General features: G+C 45.2%; 1 protein-coding gene across 1 annotated transcript in view; it reads right to left on the minus strand.

The window, feature by feature from the left end:
* Positions 1 to 17,696, minus strand: part of LOC146355093 (laminin subunit beta-2-like) — a 58,806-nt gene extending 41,110 nt beyond the window's left edge. The window contains exons 1-9 of the mRNA XM_084840655.1: positions 17,666 to 17,696; positions 9,139 to 9,317; positions 7,113 to 7,236; positions 6,539 to 6,612; positions 5,259 to 5,447; positions 4,350 to 4,413; positions 3,235 to 3,437; positions 1,967 to 2,087; positions 1,060 to 1,248 (exon numbers count right to left, since the gene is read on the minus strand). Of these exons, the coding sequence (XP_084696781.1) occupies positions 1,060 to 1,248; positions 1,967 to 2,087; positions 3,235 to 3,437; positions 4,350 to 4,413; positions 5,259 to 5,447; positions 6,539 to 6,612; positions 7,113 to 7,236; positions 9,139 to 9,317; positions 17,666 to 17,696 (1,174 nt within the window). The remainder of the gene's footprint in view (positions 1 to 1,059; positions 1,249 to 1,966; positions 2,088 to 3,234; positions 3,438 to 4,349; positions 4,414 to 5,258; positions 5,448 to 6,538; positions 6,613 to 7,112; positions 7,237 to 9,138; positions 9,318 to 17,665) is intronic.
* Positions 17,697 to 21,650: the final 3,954 nt, after the last annotated feature.

Raw genomic sequence — 21,650 nt, forward strand, 5'->3', positions numbered from 1 at the left:
CCACAGAAAAGGCCCTCTCCCTCGTCCTCACCAGTCTAGCCGTCCTGGCTGATGGGACAGAGAGAAGGCCATCCGAGGCTGATCTTGTTAAGCGGCCTGTCTGGTGTTGCTGCAGGCGCTCCTTAAGTTAGGCTGGGCCAGAACCATATAGGGTTTTAAAGGTCAAAACCAACACCTTGAATTTGGCCCGGAAAACAACTGGTAACCAGTGCAACTCCTTCAGCACTGGAGTGATGTGATCTCACCGGCGGCTGCCTTTAATCAGGCAAGCCGCTGCATTCTGTACCAGCTGCAGCTTCCAAACCGTCTTCAAGGGTAACCCCACATAGAGTGCATTACAGTTGTCTAAACGAGAGGAGACCAGGGCATGTACTACTGATGGGAGCAGATGGTCGGGAAGGAAGGGGCGCAGCCACCGTATCAGATGGAGTTGATACAGCGCTGTCCGGCTCACAGCTGAGCCTCCATGGACAGCTGGGAGTCCAAAATGACCCCCAGGCTGCGGACCTGGTCTTTCAAGGGTAGCCGTACCCCATTCAACACCAGGTCAACATCCCCCAGCCTCCTCTTGTCTCCCACCACAAAGTACCTCGGTCTTGTCAGGTTTCAGCTTCAGTTTTTGCCTCAGTTTAAATAAAATATAAATAATAAAAAGTAATTGCTTACTATGATTTTACAGTTTTATTTTGTAACCCATCTTGGGTCTGTTGCTTTAGAAGCAAGTTGGGATAGTATTAAACAAATAAAAACGTCACTGCACAGATTAACAAATGCTGTGGACAAACTAGCCAAATGAACATATCATAATTGACAAGGCTAGAAATCACTTGAACCCATTAAAACACTAAAAGTTGAGAAGACATTTACAAATTAATTAAGGGATTTTGGAAAAAAAACTGGACTTATGTTTGCTGGTGAAAACATGAAAGCTTTATAGTTACCTAGAACTCTTGACCAGGCAGAGTGGGAAGGCAGCTAATTCTCAGCTAAATACAGATAAAGACTGCTTACTGACGGAAACGTATTTGGTTGCGGCAGATATAATAAGGCAACACTCACGGATGCATGCTGTGCTGGCACGGATGTCAGCCAGTGGGCTGTGGTAGAAGAAGGGCTTGCAGAGCTGGCAGTGGCGGCCCATGGTGTTGTGTTGGCACTCGTCACAGACCCCGCCGCTGATGTTGCCCGTGGCCAGGTACACGGCCATGTCGAAGTGGCACCGGTGCGAGTGCTCGTTGCAGTCGCACTCTGCGGACAGGCCGGGAACAGACTTCAGGAGCCGTGCACGTCGCTCTTTCTCATTCCGCTCACCCATCATGTTCCCATGATGTTGCCCCAGTGACCTAATCTATATCCAGGTAACAGCCCTTATTCCAGTATTACCCCAATAAATCATGTGGTAGACCAGTCCACTATCTGACCTGCCATCTATGGGGCCATCACCTACCCTATGTGTGTGCAATTTGTAGTACATGTACATACATAGAATCGTAAAGGAATAAGGCATCTAGGATTGGGGAACCACCAGCTGCCACATGTAGCAGAGGAAGGTGCAGGAGCCCTTGCCGTGGGAGGACTGGGAAGAGGCCAGAGGAAGAGACAAAGGCTTGGTAGCCTTGTTCAGCAGGATGTGTGGGGCTGAGGTGGAAGAACCACCCCCTCCACACATACTATTAAGAATGTCCTTTGCTGTAAATAAATAAACAAGCAAGACTGTGTTTATTTTTTTATTTTATATATATATATATATATATATATATATTCACACACACACACACACACACACACACACATAAAATCTTTGCAGCACTATTAGCCTCTATTAACCATCTCGTCAAAGCCAGGGGGCGCTATCATCCTCAAACATAACCTTCCTCTGCTCTGCCCAGGGATGGATCTACTCCTATTGGCTCCCACCACGTCACTATTATTCCCCATAGCTCCAAGCAAACACAAACACTCTCACCTTTGCAGGCATGTGGATGGTGGGCCTCAGCTGGTCTCCATGGCAACTCCTGGTAGAAGTCCTTGCAGAGCTCACAGTTGAGGCCCTTGGTGTGGTGCTTGCAGACACATCGTCCATGGATCTGGAGCAGAGGAGACTGGTGAGGGGGGCATCCAGAGTTTTGGCATAGCCCAGTAAAAAGACAGTAGAGTGCCACTCAGCATGGAGATCTATTTACTTAAAAGATCTCACGTCGCTGGGTACCAAATACTCCCATGTAAACCTGAGCACAAAACAAGTTAAGTGTGGCTGAAGGCCATACAGTCAGGAGGTTTGCGTATTTGCTTGACCACAATCCAACCAAATTCTAGCAGCACCTCAAGATTTCAAGCATCTTGATTTTTTTTTTAAGCAAGTTCCTATCTCCAATGCTGACAGAGAATAAATGAAATACATGTGGCAAGTCCCTGCAAAATGTTCTTAAAACAGAAGGGGCTGGGTGGCATATCCACTGGGTAGGATCTGGGACTATTTCATTTGCCACACGCCTTCCTTTTCCATCCCACAAACCTCAGTCACCAGCCCTACAGACTTCTTGCTTACCAGCATGCCATAGCTACAATCCTTCTTTCCATCTCTATCATCCACTACCTTACAGAAAATATTGCATACCGATAAAGGACTTTAAGGGGAAAAAGGAGCCCGTGGTATCATTGTACAAAAATTAGGTACATTCAGAATGGTTTTCTGCAGTTGCCAAACTGATTCTATCTGGAGGATTTGCATCTCCTGTTCACTGAAAGCAAGCTTTTAGTGAAATAATGCAAATTCTCTACAAACAACCTTCCCCAATCTGGTGCCTTCCAGATGTTTTTGACTACAATACAACTCCCACCATCCCCAGCCAGCACACATCCACAGATATGCTGGCTGTGGATGATGGGAGTTATAATACAACACATCTTGTGGGCACCAGGTTGGCGGGGAGGCTGCTCTGCATATAACTGGAAGGGTGTTTTGTGTGTCAGACATCTCACCTAGAATTAATAAGCAGAATCACCCAGTTTGCAGCCTCCGCACATTGGGTAGGTCTGGTCATAGTGTTATAAAGAAGACATCAACAATGGGTGGGCCAAACAGTCCAACTGGACAGGCCCGGTCTCATGTGCTTCAGCACATGGATGCCACAAATCTTAACAGTACCTCTCCCATTGCTCTGTTTTCCTGGCTATAGGGCTGCGTCCCGATGTCCCACCGCATCTCCACCCTGCACATCCCGTGTGCCTTACCATGCCCTCAACTCTGCTTGGCACTCCGGCCAGGGGGGCACACTCAGAGGCATGTCCGTAGCAGAAGCAGCTCCCACGCAGCACCATCTCATACACAGCATAGTAGTACTTCTGCAGCACCTGATGTCGCGAGTCCAGCAGGTTGTCACCCAGAGTGTGCAGCTTTGTGAAGTTCACCCGCAGATTGGTGAGACGTAACAAGTCTGAGCAGGAGTGAAGATTTGTTGGTGCAGAGTTTTAGCTCCTAGAGTTTCGGCGGCTTTGCACCCTTCTGTCTCCCCCATTTTCAAGGTTCTCCTCTAATTCAGTCTCTATATTCCAGGAGTGGCCTTAATCAATTTCATTGGTAGAGAGAGCACAACCGCATATACAGTAGTGTGTTATTGCAACATAAGAGGAGCCCTGCTAAATCAGACCAAAGGCCTGTCTAGTAGATGGCCATTCTATCTAGCGCCTGTCTAGTAGATGGCCATTCTATCTAGCGCCTGTCTAGTAGACGGCCATTCTATCTAGCGCATTTCACTTACAGGTGTCTGAACTGTGAGAGAATTTACAGTTTTCTCTCATGCTTCAGGCACCTATCTTGAGGATTTGATCATATGCAACTTTATTTAAATTAAACCACTTAATTCATTGGTCAAAGGCAGATGCTTAATCAACTAAGACACAATCCTTCCTATGCATGCTTAGACAGGAAAAAGTCCTACAACTCCCAGAATTCCTACAACCTGAGACTTGTAGGTTTTTTTCCTGTCTAAACATTGGTAGGATTGTGCCCTAAATATCTTTAACCAGGTGACAGGTCTAACATATGCTGATGAGATATGCCAACGGTCTGTGGGTATATCAATACAGCTGTTTGGAGGCCAGTGGAGCCCCAAACACACTCTCACTTTCTGCTACTCCTCCTGGTTCTGCATGTCCTCCCCCAGCTCCCATTCCTCCATTTGCTTCACCGTGGACTATGACTTTGTGGTGCTCATTCCATATCCTGGATGCTATATGTTTGTGAGATCCCCCTCAACCCTTGACAGTGTTTGTCTCCAGTGCTCTTTAAGCCCCAGCCCTCAGGACCAACCCCTTCCCCTCTTCTGCTCCCCATGTTGCAGCCAGACCTTGGATTTCCTGGCTGTAGGGGTCTTCTACTTTCACAGCTGGATCCAGCACTTTGAAAATTACCTGCAGATAAAGGTTAAAAGACATATATGTACATTTTTCCTAACAGGGTATATAGAAGCTGGGGTGGGGGTAGGGGGAGGTCCATCAGGAACTTCGTTATGAGAAAAGCGTTACATCCCACACTCCCAATCTTAGTTGTGCCTTCTCATGGCTGATATTTGCTAAAATATAAGATGGGAGATCTGATCACAGATCTCCGGCATCTCATCCAGTTAGACCCTAACACGTGTGCATCCTCCAGCAAAACTGAAATTGACTTCACTATTTCCCAAATTCATCCCAGCAATTAAAAAACTGAATTTCTGCCCTTGTAATTTCTGCAGATTCAAATCTGGATTCCTATCTGGCATTTCAAAAATTGCTTCAGTTCTACTCGAATCTCTCTGGCTCTAGAAACATAGGAAGTTGAGTAGAGTAGACCATTGGTCCATCTAGCTCAGTATTATATACACTGACTGGCAGCAGCTCACCAGGGTTTGAGGCAGGAGTCTGTCTCAGCCCTACCTGGATTGAACCTGGGACCAAGCTGCAGCCCTTCTTCTGAGCTGTATTCCAGAATCAGGCATCAATTGGTAATCTGGTATCTCTGAACAGACAAGCTGGGATGGGGATATTAACAGTGATGGCTAGAAAAGTCAGGGCAGCAAAACAGTGATGGAAGTGGGGAAGGGATTTGAATCTGTGAGGATAAATAAAGGCTTGACCGCTTGCTTCTGTCTATTTCTCTCCCAGCATTGTCTTCCCATGCTGGCCATGAAATTGCAGCGATACAATCCTCATCTTTCACAAGGTGACACTGCCCCTCCTGTACTTCTCTTCTACTTCAGTAGAGTAGGAGCACTGACCTCACCATGGCTGGAGGGCTCAATCTCGGAGTATCGCTGGTCACACACTGCCTGGTTGACATGTGTTGGGACCTGGATAGGAATGCCAGGAAAGAGCTTGGAACAGTTGAAAGCAAAGTAGCGATACACCTTCCAGCTGTGCCCAAAATCTGATGAACGTTCAATCAACATGGCAGCTGGGCGGAATGTCTGCAGGAGAAAGAGGGCCAAGTTTCAATGTTCCTTCCCCAACGAATTCCACCCCCACCCCCCGCAAAACCCCTCAAAATAAACATCCCCAAATCCCCAGTGTTTCAAGCAAGCCAAATGCTGGTGAATACGTTTTCTGGTTGCCGGTTTGGGGATTCATATCCTCTGCAGATTCCATAAAGCCTTACACAACCTCCTGCGAGAGTTACTGTACTATAATCTGATTTAGGATGTAATGAATTCTTACTTCTTCTAGCAACTCCAGTCCTCCATGTTTCCTCTAGGATTCTGGGAATTCTTGTGATGTGTGAATTCAACAGCACAGAGCACAATGGAGGTGGGCAGTGTGTTTATATTTATACTAGATTCTGTGGAGTGAACCAACCATCTCTCTGAGTGAACGCACAATATTCATGATACTCTTAGAGCGTTTCTACTCAAGGTTTTTATTGTTTATTGCTTGTGATTGATCACTCACAGAAGTTTGCGGGGCCTTTACAGGATGTCATCAACCTCCAGGATGTCTCCCACACTTTCTAACCTATATCCCACTTTTTAAAAGATCAAGATAACCCGATAAGGAAAGTTAATATGATATATTGACTGTGTGTGCACTGTAAACACGCAGTTCTGGCATAACTACAGTGCCATGTAGTGGCTGTAAAATGAAACATACAGAACTTGCCAAAAAAGGAATTCCCCAGTTCAAAGCATGTGTCCACCCGTGTGAAGGAGCCAATCTTAATCCTGCAAAGAGCTCTGGTAAGGATGCGGGATTTTAGCCTCATAAGGTGAAGCTCTTGGTCAAACTGAGGAAAAGGTGTAGAGATAAAACTCCACACAAACGTGGGGTGGGGTGGGGGTGGGAATCCCCTTCTGGTGCCAATTTAACATCTTGTTTGGCCGGGAGACCCAGCCACCTTGGATGCCATGTACAGAAAGGCAGGGTACAAACTGAAATGATGCTGCTGCTGCCACCATCATTGTCTAATGGTTAGAGGGAGGAGCGCTTTATTGGGTGCTTTTGCCAGCAATGCTCTTGCTACTTCCTGCGAAGGCATCTAGTAGGCGTTTTGTAAAGTTCTTAGTACCTTAAACTTCATTATGAGGTGAGTAAAGTGGAACTCAGCTTCCAGGTCCAAGCGGATGCTGACCTGTTCTACACCTGGGTAGGGATAGCAAAAGAAAAAAGTTAGACATCCTTCTCCTCATGCCATGAGGGAGAAAGCAGGGACCATACTAGCTGGCACCACCCCCTCAGTCACATCATCCTTGCTGGCTCTGCCACTCTCCGTACATTGGAGGGCAAAAATCTCAAGTCATGTGGGGAACCCCCACAAACACAGCAGGCTGCCTGCTGCAGACGTTCACCTGGCAACGCATGGAGGGCAGCACAGCCCGGCAGCAGAGATGCAACACAGGGGGCAGAGCTAGCTAATGCGTCCCTGCTTTTCCTCTCGTCTACATATGCATTGGGGCTGTGGGACATATCCTGGCCCAATGAAGACAGAGAAGCTTGTTGATCAACCCTAGAACAGTGGTTTGGTGGATTTTGTGCAGCACAGAAAAGAAAGACAGGGCAATGAGAGTTTCCCAGAGGGTTCATCTGAGGGCTAGGGTCAGGCCCAAGGAAACCAGGCTTCTGAATCTCTCCCTGACTCTTACCATTCTCAGACTGCCACCAGGTCTGCTCTCCATCCTGGTCACTCAGGTAAATGACATTCTCAAGATGGTGGCTCTCGCGCAGGGACGGTGAGCGTGAGTCGCAAGTGAAGCATTTCTCAGAGTCCTGTCAAGAAGGTCACAATGGATTAAACATCAGGAAAGCCCCATATAGATTCTCAGAGAACATACCCCACTGTGGGGGTTATTGTCACCTATAGTCAGAGAGAGACACACGTCAAGCTAAGTGTAGGTGGACGCACTGTCTTCAACCTGAGAGACTCAACCTGTACAGAGAGCCTGATTTCTAACGCTCAGGAGCCAATGTGCTTTGAAAAAAGTCTGGCATTGGTTATATGCTGACTGCACTCTAGGAACAGACAAATATGTCAATTTTGGTTTATCTCGGTTTCTCATTTTTCCAATCTTCAGTTTGGGGCATCCCAAACTTTCAGAATTTTTCCAGTCTTAAGTTTGATTTGCCTTGCACTCTGAGAATTTCTTTTTAAAAGTTTGCATGAACATTCATATGTATTTTTGTACAAAATTTTATTTAATATACACATTATTGCAAGGAATTTCCTAATATAATGCATTTTAGTCTTATTTTCACTAATATACACATCTTTTTTGTGCACTCCTCCCTAATGTCTTTATTTTTGTATGCATTTTTTAATTAGAGCCTCCATTGAAAAATTTGGAGAAGTGTGAATTTTGAAGGATAACTGAGTTTCAGTTTGCAACTTGATTCAAAAGTGCAAAATTACGTAAATTTGCATTAAAATGCAAACCGAATTAATTTCTCCCCCATCTCTACTGCACTTTGGGACAACACAACCCTGTTAAGAGCTGCCATTGTGCAGCTGCCCCACGTGGTGAGATATTACAACTGCAGCTTGGAACATCTTACTCAGGATCTGGACTGACCCTGCCCACCTAGGCTGGCCTTTGAGCCTTCCTGGACTGGAATGGTTATGAAAGGCTTCCTGTTTGGGCTGGAACCTTACCTGAGCATCAAGGGCTTCCTGGTTCTGGTGTGTTTCTGTGTGTTCCTTGCCTCTGACTCCCTAAAGTTGACCCTTGACTCCATTTCCCTGGCTACACCCCCTCCCCAACTTTGTACACCAACAATCCCTCAACATTTACACTGAGAACCACATCACATGATAAAGAAAAGAAGGCTTTTCACATTTCCACAGCGGGCCCAACATACCTTTTCCACAGGGTTGGCCCTACCATTAGGCAGTGATTGCCTCAGACAGCAGATGCTCGGGGGCAGCAATGGCAGCCTCCTGCGTGTTCCTCCAGGACTCCCTGGCTGTTCCCCTCTGTTGGAGGACACAACTGAATATGCCATACAACCAGCCCTGGCCTCTCTAAAATAGCCTGCTGCCTCAGGTACAGTGGAAGTTACTATCCCATAACCAGTCTTGAGGTAAGTTTCCACTGCCAGTCCAGCTGGCTTCTGGGAAAGGGGTGCCATCTTGTCCCTTGCTTTGGGCTGGCCTTGCTTTTCTGTTACATTTGGAGAGTATCTGCATATTTGAAAACATGCTTTAAAGCAGGGTTTAAAGCAGGGTTGGGCAATGTGCAGCCTGCATGCAGACCCTGCTACCCCCACTACCATGCTGCTGAAATTCCTCACAGCGGCAGCAAAAACATTGCCGGTTTGCCATCAGTTTTGAAAACAAGTGAAATTTGGCTGTTTTAGGCTTCCGTAGTTGTTTGCCACTGAAAATTGAAGGCAAAACGCCAAAAGAAATTCTGCTGCCGATGCAGTGGGAGGAGTGCTGGGAATGAAGGGTTCAGCAGGGTAAAAATGGCCCCCAGACTCCCTCTAACAAATTGCCCACCCCTGCTTTAAAGTGTGTTTAAATACACACCCAGAAAATGCAGTTGACCCTACGATCAGCTCTTTGCTCCTTGTCATCATCGAATCATGGAAGGGGCCATTTAGGCCATCAAGTCCAACCCCCCTGCTCAGTGCAGAAATTCAGTCTCTTCCTTGACAAGCACCAAGTAACATTACCTGCAGATGGCTGACAATGCAGTACTCCTGAGGCCCTTCGAGGCCACAAGTGGATGTAGCAGTCAGGTTCTGGGCCCTCCCAATGAGCAGATTCCCTGTGGCTGGGTAACAGCTCCCTTCTGAACAGCCGTGGTACAGCACATCAGGCTCTTCTGCACCTTGAGCATTGGCTACCTGGACTGGACAGAAAAGAAGAAAAAAACACCCACTGCCATTTTAAGATCTTATGAGGCACCTTGGCATAATGAAAATAAGGGTCCCTCCCATAAAGACCAGCACTACAATTCCCCTTCCCCCACAAAAAAGTTTATTAACGGACACAGGGGTACAAGCAGCTAGCAACAGATATATTGCCAGAGAAATGTGTGTGTGTGCGCGCGCGCGTGAGACAGACAAACAGAGAGATCCTTTGTCAAAATGCAATCATCATTATGTAATATAATATTAAGATTCAGTATCAAGAGTTCTCAATATATCGAAAACTTGGGCTTTTGCATGGGGAGACGACATCTTTAGTTAAGCAACAAATTCAGTATAAAATACTTCACTTTGGACAGTACTACACAGAAGTAAGCCGTATGATCAACTAGAATGTCTCCAAATTGGAATGTTCAAGCTAAAAAGGACATTCTCAAGGATGTTTGAAAACAAGCTATTTTTTTTTTAGAAAGAACACACAATATGAAACACTAACACTTAGTGCTGATATTGCTTATGGATTACCATAAGGCTTCAGTGGAAGCAACTAGGTAATGAACTGAGTACTGTTAGATCCTGGGATTGACTAATAGTATGTAACATTGTTCAGGAGGCAGCAACTCAATCCATCCCAAAGAAAAAGAAATGCAAGAAAGCAAAGCGGCTGTCTGATGAGGCTTTACAAGTAGCTGAGGAAAGAAGGGAAGCGAAAAGCAAGGGAGAAAGGGGAAGATATATCCAACTGAATGCAGAGTTCCAGAGAATAGCAAGGAGAGACAAGAAGGCCTTCTTAAATGAACAATGCAAAGAAATCGAGGAAAACAACAGAATGGGAAAGACTAGAGATCTTTTCAAGAAAATCGGAGATCTCAAGGGAACGTTTTGTGCAAAGACGGGCATGATAAAGGACAAAGAAGGCAGGGACCTAACAGAAGCAGATGAGATTAAGAAGAGGTGGAAAGAATACACAGAAGAACTATACAGGAAAGATCTGAATGTCCCTGATAGCCATGATAGTGCAGTCACTGAACTTGAGCCGGGCATCCTAGAGAGTGAAGTCAAGTGGGCCTTAGGAAGCATTACTAACAACAAAGCTAGCGGAGATGACAGTATTCCAACTGAGCTATTTAAAATCCTAAAAAGATGATGCTGTTAAAGTGCTGCACTCAATATGCCAACAAATTTGGAACACTCTACAGTGGCCACAAGACTGGAAAAGGTCAGTTTACATTCCAATTCCAAAGAAGGGCAATGCCAAAGAGTGTTCAAACTACCGTACAATTGTGCTCATTTCACATGCCAGCGAGGTGATGCTCAAAATCCTACAAGCTAGGCTTCAGCAGTATGTCAACCGAGAACTACCGGAAGTACAAGCTGGGTTTCGAAGAGGCAGAGGAACTAGAGATCAAATCGCCAACGTTCGCTGGATCATGGAGAAAGCAAGAGAATTCCAGAAAAACATCTATTTCTGCTTCATTGACTACGCTAAAGCCTTTGATTGTGTGGATCACAACAAACTGTGGCAAATTCTGAAAGAAATGGGAGTACCAGACCACCTTACCTGTCTCCTGAGAAACCGGTACGAGGGTCAAGAAGCAACAGTAAGAACCAGACATGGAACAACCGAGTGGTTCAAAATTGGGAAAGGAGTTCGACAAGGCTGTATATTGTCGCCCTGCTTATTTAACTTATATGCAGAGTACATCATGAGAAACGCCGGGTTGGATGAATCACAGGTCAGAATTAAGATTGCCGGGAGAATTATCAACAACCTCCAATATGCAGATGATACCACCCTAATGGCAGCAAGCGAAGAGGATCTCAAGAGCCTCTTGTTGAGGGTGAAAGTGGAGAGTGCAAAAGCTGGTTTAAAAAAACATTAAAAAAACGAAGATCATGGCATCTGGCCCCATGACTTCCTGGCATATAGAAGGGGAAGAAATGGAAGCAGCGACAGACTTTATTTTCTTGGGCTCCAAGATCACCGCAGACGGTGACTGTAGCCATGAAATTAAAAGACGCTTGCTCCTTGGGAGGAAAGCTATGGCAAACCTAGACAGCATAGTACGAAGCAGAGACATCACCTTGCCGACAAAGGTCCGTCTAATCAAAGCTATGGTTTTCCCAGTAATAATGTATGGCTGTGAGAGCTGGACTATAAGGAAGGCTGAGCGCTGAAGAATTGATGCTTTCGAACGGTGGTGCTGGAGAAGACTCTTACGAGTCCCCTGGACTGCAAGGAGGTCAAATCAGTCCATCCTAAAGGAAATCAACCCTGAGTGCTCATTGGAAGGACAGATACTGAAGCTGAAGCTCCAATATTTTGGCCACCTAATGCGAAGAGAAAACTCCCTGGAAAAGACCCTGATGCTGGGAAAGATTGAATGGAAAAGGAGAAGGGGACGGCAGAGGATGAGATGGCTAGATAGCATCACCGATGCAATGAATATGAACTTGAGCACACTCCGGGAGAGAGCGCAGGACAGGAAGGCCTGGCGTGCTATGGTCCAAAGGGTCACGAAGAGACGGACATGACTTAATGACTGAACAACAACATAATGAGGCAAATGCCTTGTAGTATAAAAGTAATTAAAAAGAAAAAAGAGAGGGCAGACATAATAGAAATCTCATCTTGTGTTCCTTTATGTAAGGAAAAGCTACTATCTGCAACTTTTCTATCTATGAACTCATGGTCTACTACAATTGGTAGTCATACTATTTCAGTATGAAAAAGGGAAATAAAGAAGCACAGCTGCAGAGAACTAAAATCAACCCTACACTCTCATCCCCAAACAAGGCATCTTGCTTCAACAGGCAGGCAGGCAGGGAGTCTCAGACTTTACTCTCCTGAGGAACTTTCCACATATTATGTGCACTTGCAGTGAATTCTAACATTCACCCATCAATAAATCTCTAAGATAATGACAGTGATAAAAATATATGATCAAGGATCCTGAGATGAAATAGTCAAAATCACCTAATTAAGTCTTCCTTATTTTTAATTTGATACTCAGCCCCTCTGATGATCTCTGTGAATGTGCATCTCATGCATTTTAGGATATTTCAGGAGAACTGAGATGGCAAATACGCCCTTAGAAGGAGCACCCTTCAAGAGCTTACTATATATATGGGGAGAGAAAGGTGGACTGGCTACATTATTTACAATATAACCTATTGTTAATTTATATTATTAGCTTGATCTTATCCGTACAGAACAGGGCAAGTAATAGACATCTTCTTCTTCTTCACAATGATCACATTTGCTAGGTGACGGTCCTTCCTGTTATATAGGGAACCACAGCAGATACATATGAAATCCACGGTTGAACTGTGGATTTAATTTCATGAGAACCGCTCAACATCTTTCTATTCTAATATATTACATAAATATAATAATACTTCACATTTAAATAGAATTTTAGATAGTTGTCAACACTTTGCATGCATTATTATTTATTTATTATTACATTTATATCCCGCCTTTTTTCCTCCTTAAGGAACCCAAGGCAGCATACATAATCCTCCTCCTCCATTTTATCCTCACAACAACAACCCTGTGAGGTAGGCTGGGCTGAGAGTCTGTGACTGGCCCAAGGTCACCCAGTGAGCTTCCATGGCCGAGTGAGGACTAGAACCCGGATCTCCCAGCTCCCAGTCAAACACTCTAGCCACTACACCACACTACATTATCTCAGTAGCCCTTATAACAACCCTGTAAGGTCAGTCAATGTCATTACCCCATATTACAGGGGAGGAGCTAAGGATGAAAGTTGTGACTTTCCAAATTCTACCAGTTGAGTTTATGGCAGGGGTGACATTTAAACCAAGCATTTCATGGTTTACAGTTCAGATGCTTACCGACTACATTACACTAGCTCTCAGCTTATCCCAAGGATTACTACACCTCAGAAACAATGGAAGGTAGGTAGGATACCTGTAAATACACATCCTCTCATGAAATGTATATGTGCGTGTGAGAGAGTACATACGCACTAATCTGTAAGAGTAAAAACAACAGTCTTGTTGCACCTTAAAGACTAGCAAATTTATTCTGGCATAAACTGTCATAGGCGCCATCCACTTCATCAGATGCATGAAGCATTAACCTGTCACAGTGACGTGTACATCTGTTAGCTGGCTTAGAGCAGCCTTCCCCAACCTGGTGCCCTCCGGAGGTTTTTAACTTCAACTCCCATCAGCCCCAGCTAGTGTGGCCAATGGTCAAGCATGCTGGGAGTTGTAGTCCAAAACATCTGGAGAGCACCAGGTTAGGGAAGGCTACACAGACATTCACAAATGGTCCCGCAGAGTTTTGGTGGTAAGTTGTTCCTTTGGAACTACCTGTTGTTCCTTGCTCAGTTGGTCACATGAAGGAACTCTTGATACCGGAGAAAGAAGAATCCCTCCTCCTCTGGCTACACCTTCCGCTCCCTGGCGTCAGCAGAAAAAGGTCTGTCACATGCCGAAGCTTTTAATACCAGAGCACAAAGGGTGCTTGTTAGTCCTGGCAGAACATGGTGCTGACCTGCCTGCGACCCTGTCAGTGTTCAGATCAGAAGGGGGCCTGGATGTGCCAAGACCGTAACACTGATCACATCAGGACTTTGGCAAAGGTATAGACACTAAGGGAGAAAATGGCAGTGGGCCACAAGCCCCTGCTCCCCCTCTGTAGGCAGGGGAAAGCTATGGCTCTCACAGCTGTCATTGTCTCCCTGGATCAGTCATGGGAGCAAAGAACAATACTGGGCTCGTGACAAAAGTTAGATTAATTGATGAAGAGCACCTTATGATTGCATTTGTGGTCGGCTTTCCACGTATGGATTTTGTCATGTGAAAAACAGCGCTAAGTTCCACAGGAGCTCTGGAGAACAGCCTTTGTCTATTCCCATGTCAACACACACATTCCAGCAGAAAGTGCTGCACCCTGCAGCTTCCATCCTCAGCATACTCCTTATCCAGTTCAGTCCCACAGATGCTGCCCCCTTCCTGCTGAGTTTCTCAGAAGCTCCTAAACTAGCTCTTTTACTTATCAGTACCCAAGCTCCCACCCACATCTCTTGCCAATGATTAACCACAAAATGTGGCTGTCCAGCCAAAGGCATGCTGTCTGCATTCCAGAGCAGCCCTGCCTGGGCCCATAGTGTAGTTAATTTCTAAAGGGGGGGGGGGAGAGTATAAAAACTGCCTAGAAGCCACACCTCCCACGCTTGAAAGCCTCTCCACTGATCCTTGATATGTGTAAATTTACTACCATTTTACCTGGTCACACAGATATTAAGCAGGTGAAACCTCTCCTGATATGGGCACAATGACAGGAAAAGCTTCACCCACTTAATTTCTGCATGTCAGTGTCAATTCTAAAAGGTCCAGTAAAAAAATGGCATTCTAGATATTTGGGGGGACTCGCCTGGATTACTCAGTGGGGAAGGAAAGGCATTCTGCACATGTTCGGTTACTCCCTTTTTTGCTGTTACTTCAGATGGGTTAAATCTTGCTACTGACAGCAACTTTCCCCTAAAAGAAGGGAACGAGGATATTACTATAGGATGCCCCATCATAATTTATTTATTTATTTATTTCATTTATATCCCGCCTTTTTTCCCCTTGCAAGGAACCCAAGGCGGCTTACATTATCCTCCTCCTCTCCATTTTATCCTCACAACAACAACCCTGCGAGGTAGGTTGGGCTGAGAGTCTGTGACTGGCCCAAAGTCACCCAGTGAGCTTCCATGTCTGAGTGGGGACTAGAACCTGGATCTCCCGGCTCCCAGTCCAACACTGTAGGGAAATCTTGTATTGTGAGATAAGGTGGGATATATTAAAAAAAAATCAAGGAAGCTTGTACAAGGGGGATGTGTTCAGGAACTACCAGCAGAGTTTACCAGGACTCAGCCCTGAAACATGGAAAGTCATGTTCCTCTGAGTATATGCACAGTGCATTTGCCACACACCACCCAGAGCCCAATATCATGCAGCTAAGATTACGGATAAGGCTTTCAGGCCATCAGCACTTGGGAGTCCCCTAGCTTTTGCGGGGAGTCCCCTTGCTTTTGCACTCAGGGTACAAGTGACTGTAGGCAAGTCTGGAATGGAGACTGCAGGGGGTAGAACATCTCCTTTGTTGCAGAGCTGATGCAGGTTCAGCCAAGTCTTGTTCCTACCAGTCCCTGCTGTGTCTCATTCGTTATGGCCCTCCCGGGCATGACTTTTGCACAGCACGTGTCAAGGCATGCCACTGCACGCAGGCCCAGACTGAACTTATTTGAAGTCTGGCAGAGATATGCAACTGTTTGTGCCAGTCACAGTCACTCAGAAAGCCATCACACCATGTGCAAAACCTGCCTTGTCCAGAGAAAAATCAATGGGAGTCTATACGTCATCCCTTGGAGCAAAACCCACCCCTGTCTAGCAATGTCAAGGCTATGGCTCCCCATAAAGGGCTGCCCTCCAGCACAGCTTTGAGTTTTGGAGAGGGGCATGCAGGGAAAATCTTCTTAACTCCTCTCTCCTTTCTAATAATGATACGTTGCAATTATCATTAGTAGTAGTAGTATAAATGGAGCAGAAACAGACAGGTGTATCTTTGAATCTTGTTTACAAGGATCAGATACATGCATCTGAAGACTGGTTCAAACATAACCATGCTGTGCATGGTCAGGCACTTTTCTCTGCTTGGGTTGTGCTGGACATGTGAAAAAAATGATTGTCTGAAGTTTATCTGTGGGTTTGCCAATATAGCAAAACCCCTGCATTTATTATTATTTATTTATTTATTGCATTTATATCCTGCCTTTTTTCCTCTTGCAAGGAATCCAAGGCAGCATAAATAATCCTCCTCCTCTCCATTTTATCCTCATGACAACAACCCTGTGAGGTAGGTTGGGCTGAGAGTCTGTGACTGGCCCAAAGTCACCCAGTAAGCTTCCATGGCTGAGTGGGGACTAGAACCTGGATCTCCCAGCTCCCAGTCCAACACTCTCACCACTACACCACACTGGCTCTCATGCATGAGCTGCCCAAGAAGGGAAGGCAATTCCAGTGGTCACTTATAGAATCAAAGAATCATAGAATAGTAGGGTTGGAAGGGGCCTACAAGGCCATCGAGTCCAACCCCCTGCTCAATGCAGGAATCCACTTGAATGTGACAGGGCTTTTCTAGGGTTAAAGAAGGCACTTGTGAATTCTCCAGTCTTAGCTTACCCACGTTTTGAGACCCCATGAGATCTGGCACATCACTGCAAACGGGCTGAGCAGTGGTAGACAAAATCACTATTTGTGTTCGGGACAAATGGTTTTGATTCCCTATTCACTCCTTGCATAGTGAAATGCATTTTTTAAATTAAAAAGTGGACTAATTCAAAGTCACACAGGTATGAATTGGCCCTCAGGATGTTCATACTTATCTATACTGTTTAAAAGTCAGTGTACGCTTCTATACATACCTACTTACATGCATTCTGTCTATGGGGAGAGATGATGATACTAGTAATTCTGGGATGACACTTTTCAAGCTGCTGACAAGACCACAAGACTAAATAATATGTTTTTGCTCGACATCTGGAATGGGGAAATAATTAATTTCTCACTCATGGGGCAGTAACAGATATGGGCTTTGGGTCCCTCCACCCCACATACACACACAATCTGTGACTGCCTCTCTCCGGAAGAGGCTACTCTGCTTTGACTCAACAATAGAATGTAAGGAGCTGCTTGATCAGAGATATAACGGAGGAGGGGGAACACGGAAGAGAGCAGCTCCTGGGACCTTCTGCACAGAAAACATGCACTCTGCCACTGAACTATGGTTCCTCCCCAAGCAGCACTGAACCAAGGACATTTCCCTCCTCCAGCCCTATAGGAGAAACAAAGAGGATGAATACATAACATCACAGTGGATATTATTTCAATCTAGGGTTGTAATCATATGCATATTTATGGTACAACCTTCACTGAATTCAGTTGGACTTACTTCTGAGTAAACATGCATAGGATCATGCTGTAAGTTTGCCAGGTTCTATACAGATGAGAGTTTCAGTACCCCACAGGTATGTAGGATGGAGGATTTCCAGCATGTCATGTTACAGTGCTGTGATGGAAGAAGAAACTGCACCTGCCCCAAGTTCTCCCTTCTAGGCAAATAAGCAACACACAGCCCTATCTCTATATGGAATTTTGTAACACTGCTCTATTCTCAATTTGATGTGGGGTCAATAAACTGAAACCACAGAATGGCAGGCAACCTCATGTAAAGATGTACACATCCAGCAGATATATAGCTATAGGGTTTGGCCCAGATCCCAAAGGGCAAAGTTGATGTGCCAACACTTACCCCAAAGAAGCAAGTGGAGCAGCAGCGCCATTGGTGATGTGGAGGATTTCAACCTGGAAAAGAAAAAGCAAGCAGGAGATTATAACACTATAAAGTCCCCCCCCCACCTACCCCCTCCCCTATGTCCGGCAAAACTGTGAAGTCAGGAGGCTTACTTGCAACTGGGAAGGCTTTATTTGCAAGGGGTCAAAGAGATGTAAAATTTTGAAGTTGGAGGGAATGTCCCATCCTTTTCCAAGAAATAAATGGAATTGGGGGGGAAATTGAAATATATGCAATGCTTTCTTATCAAACCTAATTTATTTTACTGCTTTAACAACATAACATGCATAATTTGTAACTTAGCATATAAAATTGTATTCTTGGCATATTTATTAAATTTACAGAGCAATCCGATGCATGCTTACTCAAAAACTGCACTCTGTTTACTGGCTATTACTTCCAGGTAAGTGTGCAAAGGATTACCAGCCTCAAAAGTAGAAATGTATTAGTTTTTCACAGCAGTGCTGCAAATACACAAATCCAAGAGAGAGTGCGTTCGCACATGCAAGAGACAAATGTGAACTGCTGTACCCTTTGCTACCTAAGCACATATATCTTAGTTTTTGCCATCTGGTAGGCAGGAAAAAATATAAGTTGAAAATAGAAACCACTAGATCGAAGATCAGCAGAAGAAGGCAAGCAGCAGTTCACAAGCTACAAAGGCTTTATATGTTCCAATCATGAAGATAGCAGCAGCACCCTCTGGTGCAGAAAAGCATCTTGGATTTCAGTGATGATCTACACTACAGCATTCTCTACTGCTGTAGACTATCTTATACAAAAATCTTCATACTACATGTTTTGTGTGAGTAAGACCTTGTTTTAAAAAGCATTTCACTCATTCCAAAAGAGAACATGTTTCATAGGAGGGTTTTTTTTTTCATTGTTCCCAAAGATTTCCATTTTTTCCATTGGAAAAAAATTGAAAAAAGTCCTCAGGGGAAAAATGGGGAAAGAAAGAGGTTTGTTCTTCTGAAATTATCTGGGTTTTTTTTCCTGATCTTTCACATCTCTACGAGGGGGAAATATCAGGTCATCAGAAACAGGATATGATGGGAAGGGGTCAAATGTAGGATGGTTGGGGCAGGATATAAAGAACAGTGCCCAGAGGCAGAAATCAACCTTGTTAAAGGCAGGAGGTTCAAGAACTGTTGCCACCCCTTGCCCAGTCTAGGTGGGAAAATATGCCAATCTGGCCCCTTAGGTGTTTGCTACTTTCTTCCCAGTTCAGACTAACTGACATAATCAATTTGTAATTTTAAAACTATATAATTTTAGATAAACATATCTATAAATTTGGGAGGGGGGTTTCAGGGGAAATAGTGGGAATTTTGTGTGTGAGAGCTAGAAGCAGGGTTGCTGGGCTGTATAGAAGGGGAAGGGGCTAAATGAAAGATGGGTGTGACTAGGTTGTGAAGAAAGAGAGGCCATGTGGAAAGGAGGTTGGAGTATGAGGAGACAAATGAAGAGGGAAGCCAGTTGTGTGAACTTAAAGGAGAAGTTTGAGAGTGTGGGGGAAGCTCCAAGTTGTCTCTCCTTCCGGAGTAACACACAGACCACCTCCATTAAAAATAAATTTTAAAAACACCTCACAGATCCCTTTGAAACAAATGCTTGGCAACTCCACGACACTAGAAAGTCCTGCTCAACAGTGCCAGATCCCTGTCACACACACTTTCCAATACACATAGAAAATACATAACCACCTCCTCCGTAGTACCCTTTACAGATAAAGTTTCATTCCGCCTGCCCTTTACAGATTCGGTCAGGAGGAAAAATATTGTTCAAGTGGACAGAGCCACCCCAATCCCCACAGCCAAAGAGGCAGTGAGCTTTTATGAACAGTTCTCATCGCATTTTCCTCCAGGATGCTCTTATACTCACTTCAAGGTTGGGGCTACTCTGGCCCTCTTGGGTGCTGCTTCATTCGCTGCTTCAAGTTGCGGCACAGAGATTTAAAGCCTAGCCAGAGTAAATGTCGTCTCCACGCACCCCCCCCCCAAGAAACTCCCTTCTTGTTCAGTTGAAGTGTCCCAATTCCCCGTTGTCCAGGCAGCATGAGAACTCCGGCCGTGCGAACTTAACTGGCAGTGGGTAAAAATAACCCAGCCCTTCCCAACCCCCTTCTCAGTGTGGGCAAGTGGGGTTGGAGACTGATTTTTATTCAAATGGAGCTGGGACTCTGAAAGGGACTAACGGTCTCTAAGCTACGGGAATGTCACAGCCTATTCTTTCTGCTCCACGGCACACAGAGGCTGCACGGCTGCAGGCACAGGCACAGAGCTAGTTCACTGGAAGGAATGAGAGGGTGGATGATAGAAAGATAAGTCTTTGGTCCACTCACAGTCAAGCCTTATCCGGAGGCCAAACTCTAGGAGGCCAAAGTGAGAGCAGTCTAAATTCTGACCATTTCTGTGGCCCATGGCATCCTGGGAGAAGGTTCACTCTCACTGCTTTGCCAAGTGACCAGAGCTCTGCTGAGGGCAACTGGCAGGTAACAGGGGTGGTCAAGGTTCTACCCGTTGCACACTGCCTGCTCCAGTCTGCTTGGAGAGAAGCTCATTGCCCTTTAATTACATGTGAAGCAAGGTCAACATCTCAGCTTGCCTATCCTCCGGCTGGGGCAAGAGGTCACAGCCCGGTGGCCAAGGGAGTCCCTAGCTGGTGACCTGAAAAGCAGAGCACAGCCCTGTCTCCATCTGAAATGGGGATCTGTGGGGACAAAGGAATTGGCCGAGCCCACACCCTGCCCAGCCACAGCCCGTTCCCAGGGAGCCTGGCAGTAGCCAGGCAGGAATGCACTTGTTGTGTCTTGCAACAGGCTTTCTCATGAAAGCACCAAGAATAGCTTATCTTCCCACTCGAAGCAACTTTCCCTGCCCAACCACCCTTCAGCTTTGATGGGATGCTTCCCTTTCACAGAGAGGGAAGGGTGGGAAGCAGTGCCTTACCCCAGGGTCTTCATCAATGGCTTTTCCAGGCAGAAAGCTGAGCTATTCCTGGAGTTGGTTTTAAACTTTCCCTTTGGCACTGGGCTGCCAGAAGGATTCCTCTGCTCTGCAAAGATGGGGAATAAATTTGGAATGGGGAAACCCACACAGAGCCAGAAACCAAAACCTCTCTCTTAGCTACATATCCTGACGACAACACAAGGTTGTTTCTTTTTTTGTAATGAAGTGCAAACACTGACAGGAGGATAAGCAGTATGCAGTAAGCCCTTCCACCATGCTATGGCATACCTGGGCATAGGGATGCCAACTTTTTGCTTCTGGCAGGTTTCCTGCGCTTCTCCAAATGCATGACAAGCAGAAAATCAAAATATGATTTTTTTTTTAAATCTACCGTAATGAGATGCTGAAATTCTTGCTGTTAAGCAGGTGTTAAAGAGACAGGAACCCTTCCAGAAAAGGTGACAAACCTACCCAGAGAGGGGTGTTCAATGCCTTGTAACGTTTCACTGTTATTGCTCACCTGCCAAGATGTACATTTAGTTAGTTAGTTAGTTTCTATACCACCCAACAGCCGAAGTTATCTGGCCGGTTCACAACAATTAAAACCACAAAATACATCATAAAATACTATATAAAATGTAAAAGCTTAACACAATAGTACAAGCCAAAATAAAATCTAGATTTATAATACCGTAACAGTTTTAAAACAACAGAGCTAAAAGACTAAAATGCCTGGGAAAATAAAAAGGCCTTCCACCTGGCACCAGAAAGAGTACAATGTAAGCACCAGGCAAGCCTGTCTGGGAAGCTCATTCCATAACTGGAGTGCCACAGCAGAAAAGGCCCTCTTCTTTCACATTCATTCATTTATAATACTTCTATACTGCTTAATATAATGAACTCTCTAAAGCGGTTCACTCTAAAATGCATATATAATGTAATATAAAAGCAATATCAAGTAATAAAGAACTAAAAATATCACAGCAAAGACA

The sequence above is a fragment of the Heloderma suspectum genome, chromosome 2 (assembly GCF_057233095.1).
Source record: "Heloderma suspectum isolate Gila_16-S chromosome 2, 16-S_ref, whole genome shotgun sequence".
Classification (NCBI taxonomy): Eukaryota; Metazoa; Chordata; class Lepidosauria; order Squamata; family Helodermatidae; genus Heloderma; species Heloderma suspectum.